This window comes from Anolis carolinensis, chromosome 6 (assembly GCF_035594765.1).
Source record: "Anolis carolinensis isolate JA03-04 chromosome 6, rAnoCar3.1.pri, whole genome shotgun sequence".
In the NCBI taxonomy this organism is placed as follows: Eukaryota; Metazoa; Chordata; class Lepidosauria; order Squamata; family Dactyloidae; genus Anolis; species Anolis carolinensis.
Window position 1 is genome coordinate 15,059,610 of NC_085846.1, and position 10,723 is coordinate 15,070,332.

General features: G+C 43.7%; 2 protein-coding genes across 5 annotated transcripts in view; one reads left to right on the plus strand and one right to left on the minus strand.

The window, feature by feature from the left end:
* Positions 1–4,013, plus strand: part of cnot3 (CCR4-NOT transcription complex subunit 3) — a 29,546-nt gene extending 25,533 nt beyond the window's left edge. For all 4 annotated transcript variants that reach the window (XM_008117232.3, XM_008117236.3, XM_008117233.3 and 1 more), the window contains 4 exons: positions 67–268; positions 786–918; positions 1,081–1,206; positions 2,751–4,013. In XM_008117232.3, coding sequence (XP_008115439.2) covers positions 67–268; positions 786–918; positions 1,081–1,206; positions 2,751–2,849 — 560 coding nt within the window. In that variant the 3' untranslated portion in view covers positions 2,850–4,013. The remainder of the gene's footprint in view (positions 1–66; positions 269–785; positions 919–1,080; positions 1,207–2,750) is intronic.
* Positions 4,014–4,076: 63 nt separating this feature from the next.
* leng1 (leukocyte receptor cluster member 1) lies at positions 4,077–9,515 on the minus strand. The gene is made up of 4 exons (XM_008117239.3): positions 9,116–9,515; positions 8,204–8,377; positions 7,416–7,672; positions 4,077–6,145 (listed from the first exon to the last, which is right to left on the minus strand). The coding sequence occupies exons 1-4, from the start codon at positions 9,245–9,247 to the stop codon at positions 5,926–5,928; spliced, it is 783 nt and encodes a 260-aa protein (XP_008115446.1). The 5' UTR covers positions 9,248–9,515; the 3' UTR covers positions 4,077–5,925.
* Between the last annotated feature and the right edge of the window lie 1,208 nt (positions 9,516–10,723).

The window sequence follows — 10,723 nt, forward strand, 5'->3', positions numbered from 1 at the left end:
TTTCTACTGATGTAATATGCATGTGTGTGTGTATGAAGATGCCTCTGAATGTTCTTTTCTCCCCAGCTGATATCTTAATCACGAGCACGACCTCCCAGCCAGCCTCCAATCAGCCCCCCATTCAGCTATCTGAGGTGAACATCCCCCTCTCCCTTGGGGTATGCCCTCTGGGGCCTGTGCCTCTCACCAAGGAGCAGCTCTACCAACAGGCCATGGAGGAGGCCGCCTGGCACCATATGCCTCATCCCTCTGACTCAGAAAGAATCCGGTAAGGGACAGGGATTATCTTGATTTTAGAAAATGGTGGGCACTTAGGATGGTGGAGGGGGGGGGGGGGACAAGATTGTTGACACATTGCAGGAAATGGTAATCTTTTACATGAAAATAAATGTTTTTGTTTGGATCCCAGGAACCCAATGTGTCTTCTTTTTCTCTCCCTTGTCGTAATCCTCTTTTATCATCAAACAATTCTTCTGCTAGCCCTCCTAAAGATCTCAAGCGATTTAGATTTTTCAAAAGTTCTACCTCTGCTTTCCTAGAATAGACTTTGGCCATTTCTAAGATGAGGAACAGTGAGCTAGCCTCAGTTGTAATGGGGCCCCACTTCATTGTTGCTGGTTAGCAAGAGTTCAGCAAGGGCATTAGGGTAAGAACACTTGAGGGTCCCTGCGTTTGGAGGCTTATACCAGTGGGAGAAGACTGCCATCAAGATGGAACTGGAAGCCAAGACCTTTGTCAGATCGTCCTGCTGATTCATTGTGTGGTTTCCTCGTTCAAATTCGCAGGCAATACCTTCCTCGAAATCCTTGCCCAACCCCTCCGTACCACCACCAGATGCCTCCCCCACACTCCGACACCGTGGAGTTCTACCAGCGCCTCTCCACAGAGACCCTTTTCTTCATTTTCTACTATTTGGAGGTAATACGTTGAAACCTTTCTGGTGCTTCCTGAGAAATAAAATCCTCCTCCCCATCTTTTCCCCTCTAGAGAGGATTTAAGGGTTCCTTTCTGCCCATGGTGTGCTTTCCTCTTAATATATATCCCATAGTCCCAATCTGTTTGTTCCCTTCCAATTTGAAGGGCACGAAGGCACAGTACCTGGCAGCAAAGGCACTGAAGAAGCAGTCATGGCGCTTCCATACAAAGTACATGATGTGGTTCCAGCGGCACGAAGAACCCAAGACGATTACTGATGAATTTGAGCAGGTGAGGATTCCAAACCTTCTTGCATGATAATGGAGAGAGTTGGATTAACTATTAAGCCCTGATAATAGGAGAAATACAGAAGTATGTTTATGGTGAGGTGAACAGCAGGGATAGAAGAGGATATTGTGTCTTATCTGTTGGTGGAGTGATGATAGACACAAAGGTTGATATCTCACACTCTGTCTTGGAAGAAAACTTACCGGATGAACACTTTCTTCTTTTGGCTCTTAGTGTCAACTTGTGGAGAATGCTAAGTATGTGATGAGTAAATGATATCCAGAGTCAAGAAAGAAACAAAAGTTCCCAACCACTATTTTTTAAAATTTTAACACCTCATTTTGCAAAAATCTGCCATTCTTTTACCCTGGAATAAAGATTTAAAGCCATGTGAAATAATATTGGGATAACATTCTCCTATAACACAGGCATTTGGCTTCATTCTTAGCTTTGTTTTCTTTCAATGATGATTGAAAGGTCTCGGAGAATTCTCTCTAGGATGGGAGTGAGCAGCTGTGCAAGGATATGGCCTACAAACCTCTTCTGAGCATGCCAAAATATCTTCTTTTTTTTACAAAATTACTACTTTGTCATTTTAGAAGAGAAATGGAGGGGAAAGTAAGTGACTGGAGGAGTCTAGTAAGGGTCAAAGACTATTTTGTGTTTGCTTGAATTTTGAAAGGCCTAAAGCATGATTTACTGATGTTTCCCGCCTACATGCACCACCAAATTCTTTTGAGAAGTCCAGGGGCGACATGAGTGGGGTATTGGAGCTGGCTGTGTCCTACATTTTCCTAACCTGTTGTAGTAAATACAAAACATAGACTCATGAAGCTTTGGTCAATGCCATCTTCCAGAAAGAAAGCAGAGGCATGCAATCCTAGTACAGTAGAGTCTCGGTTATACGACATAAACGGGCGGGCAGAATGTCAGATAAGTGAAAATGTTGGATAATAGGGAAGGATCGCTCACTCTCTGGCCTCCCCTTTCTGCCTTCTCCAGGCCCTGGTTCCTTACCCCACTCGTCCCAACGGCAAAGGCACAGCAGCAGCTGCTGCTGCCTTTGCCATCCTCCCTCGCTCGCCCGTTCACTCACTGGCCGGGTCTTGGTTCTGCCGTTGCTGCTGCCTTTGTCTCCCGCCTTCACTCTCTCATTCAGTCACTGGGATGGATCCCAGTAGCAGCTGAAGAAGCAGGAGACTAGCTGCCTCTTCCAGGGTGGGTGAGCGAGCGAGGAAGAGTGGCCCAGGCCTCGGATAATACGGAGTGTCAGATAAACAGAAGTTGGATAACCGAGACTCTACTGTACCTTCATGTCATCAAAGTCGAGAAGAAAAATTATGGGTTTTGTGAAGTGTGGCCTGCCTCAATCCCCCAACAAACAGCATAAACTTTTATTTCATGCTCAGTGGGCACATGATGGGAGGCATGGGCTGCTCTTTGCCTTCTATTTTGACCCTTAGCACAGGCTCTGAAGTGTTCATAGTGATTGGAATAAAGCTAGCATTTCAGTAAAAATCCTTTCTAAGCGACCTATTTCTCCCCAGGGCACTTACATCTACTTTGACTATGAGAAATGGGGCCAGCGCAAAAAGGAAGGTTTCACCTTTGAATACCGCTACCTGGAAGACCGGGACCTGCAGTGATGCCCTGGGGCCAGCAGGAGGTGCCAAGCCTTTCTTCCAGAGACAGCTGCGGTGCGGCGAGACTCCACCTTCCCGCCTCCCGCACATCACGATCCTGGGGGGACGGGGCCAGCCGCACGTTTAAAAAAATGCATGCAAGTTTTAAAAGTGACCGCGGGACGGAGGAGGGGCAGCGGCAGCGGGGTTCTCCTCTGCCTTTCTTTCCCATGTTCTCTTCTGCCTGTAAAGTGTATGAAGAGGTCAGGAAAAAAAGTGGGGAAATGCTCTTCATGTGCATCACATTTGGGTGCGAAAGTGGAGATTAAAAAAAAAATTTTTTTGAGAACCTCACTGAAGAAGTGACTTCCCCCAAATCTCCATTTTTGTTTTGTATCCTGAATCAGAGAATTTGAGCCCCATTCCCATTCCAGTGAACTCACCCTCCCCCCCTTCGGTTTGCTTTTTCCCACCTTTAGGCATAGACCTCACATCTTATTTGGCTACCATAATGTGCCCTAGTGATATTGAGGCATAGAGCCCCATAACAACTTCTGGTGTTGGGAACATCTCATGGTGACTTTACTCCAAACTGAGCCCATTTGTTATGGCTGAAAATGACAAAGATGCAAATGACAAATTTGTTACAAATTGTGAAAGCTAGCCTGAAAGGAGAGCCCTGCAACAAAGTATTTTGATGGACAGGCAAAGTCTGTCACCAGTAGAAGAACTGCGATAATTTTCACTTCCTTTTGGTAAGGGGTATTCTTGGGGAGTATGAAATGTCCACCAGCCCCTCATATCTCCTGATTTAGAAGAGTCCTGAAATTTCTTTTCCTGACTGAACTTGGACTTAGCCAAGTGTACTCTCCTACAAGCTGCTGCTTTTCTCCTCCTTTTCCTCCCTTTCCAAAAATTTTGTCATCTCCCCAAATTTGGTATGAGCTCGTATGTATTCTGCTGCTCCTCCCACAGAGAGCCCTCCCCCTTGATGACTTGCAATTTATTCCAAATTGGAGGAGAAAGATTTGGGGAAACCCAGGGGGAGGTGGGAAGACTGTTACGTCCCTCCCATCTCCTTAACCATCCCCCTGAACTGGAGCACCCCGCCCACGCCGCTGTTAAGATATTTTTTCGTAAGCCTATTTTCGTTTTGGAAAATATTTATGAATAAATAGTTTTATATGAGTGTTCTTCTTCTCTTGTAGAGAAAGGGGAGATAAAATGCACAGAGGGAGGTGGGACAAAACATTGTATCTTGATTTTTATTTGTACATCTGTGAAGTTAAAGGCTGCGACTCAGGATGATTTGATAAAGCAAACAGTACCATATATCTCAAGGCTACATTTCTCAATTGTACAGGGTTATTTAAAAAAACAATGTTTCATCCCATCTTGACATATAAAGCATGCATGCATCAGCATAAAAGTGCTGGCATCCTACTTCTGCTTGAGTAGGAGCCAGTGGAGCCATTGACTGGCATTGTTTTTCCCCTTCCAAATATGCATACAAGCTAGTAATCTATTTTTTAAAATACAGGGTAAGATAGGCTTTTTAATGGGTTCCCAGTCAGCCTTACCCTTCTATCCAAACACACTGCTTGATGTATTCACTTGTTAAACTCCAGTGAATGAAGAATTTCCAACTTAGTTTAAAGAGTATAAAGGAAAAATTTATACTCATATTAAAAAAGTACATTGTATATGGCTGCCCTATTTTTAAAGCAGAGTAATCTAGCAGGCTCAAAAAAATAGGAAAGAAATGCCATTTGGCCACACCAAACTCCCTGGTCATTATTTAATTTTTTGATGAATTCTAGAAATTTGTCTGCCCTCTTTGAAAGATACAAGCCCTAAATATCCCACTGCTGGAACTCCAGATAATGGGAAATTTAGAAAGGATTTTTATTTGAACAATTTGGTCTTAAAAAAAAAAAAAAAGCAAACAAAGCCGTAAGGTCCAAGAGAGAGTTGGACAAACAGAACAAGTACCAAGCAGTGAGGGGACAGTAATCTCAAATAACCAGCTAAGGGGAATTAAACAAGATGAATGGGATTCTTAGCACAACAAAACAGTTATGATGTAATAGGCATCACTGAAACTTGGTGGGATGAATCCTATAATTAGAATGTAGTAATGGAGGGGTATAACTTATTTCAGGGAAATAGACCAAATAGGAGACGGGATGGGGTAGCATTATATGTTAAGGATGTTTACACCTGTGAAGAAATGCAGGACTTCAATCCTGACAGGTTAAGAGCATCTGGATAAGAAGTAAAGGAGCAAAAACTGAAAAAGATGTTGTGGGGGTCTACTATAGACCTCCAAGCCAAACTGAGGATCTGGATGAAGACTTCCTTGAACATATGAGCAAACAGATATATGGTGGTAATGGGAGATTTCAACTATTCTGATGTGTATTGGAAAACAAACTCTGCCAAGTGTACAAAGTCCCAACAAATTCCTCACTTGCCTTCCAAAAATGTTACTGTCCAGAAGGTGGAAGAAGCAACAAGGTGATCAGCTATTCTGGATCTGATCCTAACAAATGCTGAAGACCTGGTAAATGGTGGAATCCTTAGGTGGGAGTTTCATCTGTATGATCAAATTCAAAACCATTAACTATGCAAGTATTTGCAAATGCACCTATTATATTTGTCAGCTATTTGGGACCCATAGTTGAAATGCCAACAAAGGAACAATAAAATAGGTTTATTGAACTCTGAGCAGATCATCCCTGACATGTAATAATTATTATAACAGTAATGATCTTATCTGCCTCTCCCTGCGACTTGAGGTGGGTTACAACACAAACACTGCAAAAAATCAACAAATATGTGTGTTTTTCTAAAAGATTCACATTAAAACTACATTTCTATAGTGTTGATAAGGTGAGAAATCCCACCAGTCTTTTTTTCTGCAGATGATGTGTCCATGTGTTATATTGCAAGAGCCAGCACCAAAGGTCATCCTGAAGAAAAAAGTGATTTCATGTTTCCACTTTTCTTCATACTATGACCTATAAGAAGGGAAAATGCAGCTTTTCCTCAACAAACTGCTTTGCAGTCATCTTACTAATAACAATTGGGGCAGACCACCTCACTGTGGTTCCCAGACCCTCTTCCTTGCCAGCTGAGGGTGGAATTGGGAGTTGTAACCACGTTTCCTGTCATCCAACTCCTCTTCTGCTTCCTGGGGCTGGAGCGTTCCTGCTCTCTGGCCCAAAAGAGACTCGGCACGCGCTCGCTCTGCCTTCTCACGACGCAACCGTTCCTGGCGAAGCTGCTCCAAAGGGGATGATGTAGATGAAGATGTAGGCCTGTACCAGGAAAGACCAAAGATAAAGAGAGAGGATGAAACTAAAATGTGCAAGGGACCCATTGAACTTTTGCAGTTTTTAACCACCTAGCTGGGGCTAGAAGGTTTATGCTTAAATCAGCCTTTGTTTTTCCTTGAGATGTCTTCATGCCATCTTGTGTTTTCATGCATCTTTGCACTCTAACATTGTACTGGAACTCTTGTGGTCATGTTTTTATAGGGGACAAGGAAGACTGCTCTTTTCAAAGCAAAAGAGGTGAGAATAATAGTTCAGGAGCAGATAGATAAGTGGTGTTGCATGTTGAAAGAGCAAGTTTGATCCCGGCACTTCCAGAGGAGGCAAAGAGCTCTAGATTAGAAAGACAAAATATTGGGCTAGATATCCAAATGATCCAAAGTAGTTTCCTAAAATACAGACTTCACACCCTACAAACTTAGTGACATGAAAAGTTCATTCAACTGATATCCTATCTTCTGTCACTAAACCTGAGATGGCAGTATGTATGACCATCCAGGAGGTTAGAGAGGGCTCCTGGATCTGATAGCTTCAGCACCTCTAGGCTGAGAGGCTAGAACAACTGCTACAGGCAGAACTTAAGGACTATGACTTAAGACAAAAACAAGGGTCCAGTTAATTTAAATTGAACTTGTCAAAGGAGCAGTTAATGACAGCCAGCTGATAACCCATGGAGTGAATACGATCCACAGCCAAAAAGGAGTGAATCCCGTATCATGCTTATAGCACTGGACTACATACTGCAATTCCCTTACTAACCAGTCAAACAACTATGTCATAGTGGTTGGATGTCTTATTTAGAATCCAATTCTCAGTTGACTCTCACCCAGCAGATCCAAGGAAATTGTCTTGATGAATTAGGTCATAATGTAAGGTTCCATTGACTTCAAGCATGGCTGAAGTGTTGTCCATGCCCATCATTCTGATGAAGTGCTGGCTAAGTCTCCATGTGACAGCTAAACCCAAGGAAGTAATCGGAAACCACAAACATTCCCTTGGTGTTCTAGCTGAAATGGGAGTTTGTGTGGGTGCATGGATGTACACACATAATTTTTTTTCTTTTCAAGCAAGCTGCATCCAAAGGAAGAGGTCTATTAGAAATGCTCCCAATTAATTGCTCACAACCTTTCCTGTCTAGGGCTGGCATTTGAACCACCCAGGGTCAACTAACTGGAAAGGAATGGTAGTGTTTACCATCTTCCCATTGTCCTCCAGCCTGGCAACCAAAAGATACCACATGCACTAAAATACTTGCCTGACTGTCAGATTTCCTTTCTCTTTACCCCTGCGTTCCTCTTTTTCTTTCTTCCCTTCTTTCTTGTGGGAGCTTTTCTTCTTCCGCAAGTGCCTTTCCATCTCCAAAAGAGGGTCCAGCTTTCCTTTCAGCTTCTCATCCTTGACAACAGCTTTGTCACGTTCTGGTGCCTCCTGATACCAAGGACGATTGGTCTGGGCCTCCGCTGCACTCTGGCCCAAGTAAGTGAGGATCCCCAGAGCTTTTTCCTGTCGCTCCTGAGGGAGTGAAAGAACCCAGAGATGTCACTCTACTGGAAGCAGCCAACATCACAACTGTAAGGATGATCTCTGCGAACTACACTTTACTTATACTGCTGCTCCTCTTTTACAAAAGAGGGAATCCCATCTAGGCCAAAACTTGAAAAAGTAATTTTGGATAACAATTCCCAGATTCCTCCAATCTTCCATGGCTGAGTGACTGGAGATCACTCACCCATGCTATTAACCTCAACACCAAATTTCCCCAGACTACTGAACCTCAGTGCAAAATATCTTTTCCCCCACACCGTTCATTTAATCATGGCCACTAACTAGTTATAATCCTTGCCACTATTATCTTGAGTAGCCTTCTTTGAAAGTGTGGGGAAAGGGAATGAGTTTTCATCCCCCTGGGTCTGCAGGAAAGGAGAAACAAAGCATTCACAAGCTTCCTTGTCCTGTACCCTTTACAAGATATTAAGCTACTTTGGGTCCTCTGCTGAAAGAAAGGCTGGAGGTAAATACGAATAAATGAATAGTCCATCTTACCTTTTCTTTCTTCTTCTCTTCCTCATATTCTTTGTTGCCACTCTCCTGCAACTCCTGAAACAGGTTGAGATGACCTGTGGGTGTTTCCAAGCTTAAAGGGACCAGCTCTGAGTCTTTGTCATGACTTTCTGGGGCTGAGAGGCGTGCTTTCTTGCGCAGGAATTCAGTCCGAGCCTAGGAGCACAGAAGGATATTATTTGCCCTTGTAGCAATGTAAATCTTTGAAAGGATATCACATTGAGCTTGTTTTCTACTGTTCTGGAGACAAGTCAGCAATGGAGACAAATTGCAGGAAAAGAGATTCCACCTAAACATTAAGAAGATCTTCCTGATGGAAAATGCTGTAAGGCAGTGGAAAGTCTGGTGGAATGTCTTTCTTTATGGAGGTTTTTAAGCAGAGTCTGGATGGCCATCTGTCAGAAGTGCTTTGATTGTGTTTCCTGCAAGGCATAATGGGATTGGACTGGGTGGCCCTTGTGGTCGCTTCCAATTCCATGATTCTACGAATTTCCCATCCTTTTGGTGCCTCAAACGTTAAGACATGTTTCTGGGTATATTTATAACCCAGGAGTGTTACTATAGTGCAGGCATGGGCAAACTTGGGCCCTCCAGGTGTTTTGGACTACAACTCCCACCATTCCTGACAGCCTCAGGCCCCTTCCTTTTCCCCCTCAGCGGCTGAGGGGGAAAAGGAAGGGGCCTGAGGCTGTCAGGAATGGTGGGAGTTGTAGTCCAAAACACCTGGAGGGCCCAAGTTTGCCCATGCCTGGTCGTTTCCTTCAAAACTCCTCCCATTGAAAACTAGAGCGGGACGCATGCGCAATCAATTTTTTTAACCTGCCAAGAAAACAACGCATGCGCGGTGCTGTCCCAGCACAACAACTGCTCCTTTTGCGCATGCGCAAAACGTACCTCTTGTTCCGCGAGCAGGACTCGGGCCTCTTTCTTCCGCCGCTGCTCCTCGGCCTCGGCTTCGTCCCGCCGCACGCGGGCCACGTTGTCCTTGTTCCGCACGTGCCATGACTTTTTGGGGAGGATGTTCATCCTCGCGGTTGGTTCCCTACGTCGTCCTTCGAAACTCCTAGGCTCCCTCTTCCTGTTGCCTCACACTTCCGGGATCAGGATCTCCTTTCTGATTGGTGGGATCCCGCTCAAGGGCGTGGCCTATTTTGTGTGTTTTTGGCGCCCCTTCTGGTTGGCCTGAGTATTGTTTTCCAGATTTTAGAATTGATGCCTCTGTTTATTTTCCAGTTCTCACAATATATGTATCTTACCCAGAATGTCAAGGCAGATAATCCACAATATCTGCTTTGAACTGGAATATCTGAGCCCACCCTGCCACATAATCCAATTCAGTGTGGATTTTATACAGCTGTGTGGAAGGGGCCATAATTACCTTAAAGGTTTGGAAGTTTCACTTATATCTCAGTATCAAAATTCTGCATTGTGATTTACTTCATTTTCTGTTTATTTGTTCATTCATTAAAATAATGCATCATACGTTAAGGCCCAGCAATGTACAAAGTGGAATGTTATAATTTAAATTTTTGTATGGGAAGCATATCCAGATTCGTCCTATTTAGGTACTAGGGATATACAGTCAGCCCCCAAGTTACAAACAACATAAGCTCTGTGAAGTTGAATTAAGTTGCAAGTTGGAACAGGTATATTTTTAAAGTGTAACTCCAGCCAAAAAGATATGTACGTATGTATGTATTAGCCTTGGATGGTACAGGGAAGGGTTGACACCCTTGTAGTGTTTGTTTTGCTGGCTGAGCTCCTGTTCAGAAGATTTTACCTCACATTCTGTCTCTGTGATAATTGGATTTTGAAACATGTGGCTTGCTGTGGAAACAAGAGTCATTGATAAAACTTAAGTGGAGACCCCAAATAATAATAATAATAATAATAATAATAATAATAATAATAATAATAAGCCAGTCAAGGTGGTCCCAGTGGTGATCGGCACACTGGGTGCAGTGCCTAAAGACCTTGGCCTGCACTTGAACACAATCAGCGCTGACAAAATTACCAGCTGCCAACTGCAGAAGGCCACCTTACAGGGATCTGCATGCATTATTCGCCAGTACATCACACAGCCCTAGACACTTGGGAAGTGTCCGGCATGTGATCCAGTACAACAGCCAGCAGAGTGTCTGCTGTCTCCTTTTGACTCACCCAGTTTTTAACTGTGAGTCAGATGTTTGTAACTTGGGGACTGCCTGTACTCTGTCCATCAGGAAATTTAAAAATGTAACTATGGTAGCAAAAATGCAGCCAGAAATCTGTTTTGGTAAAACGACATAAGAGACAAGAGATGGGTCTCATCTGTACTGACCATTGAATGCAGTTTGAATAGCACTATATAGTCAATGTGGGTGAGGCATGGACAAACTTCGGCCCTCGAGGTGTTTTGGATTTCGACTCCCACAATTCCTAGCACCTGGGGAGCCAAAGTTTGCTCATGACATATAATGCAGTTTGAATTGCATTATATAAGTCTACACTGACCTATATAAT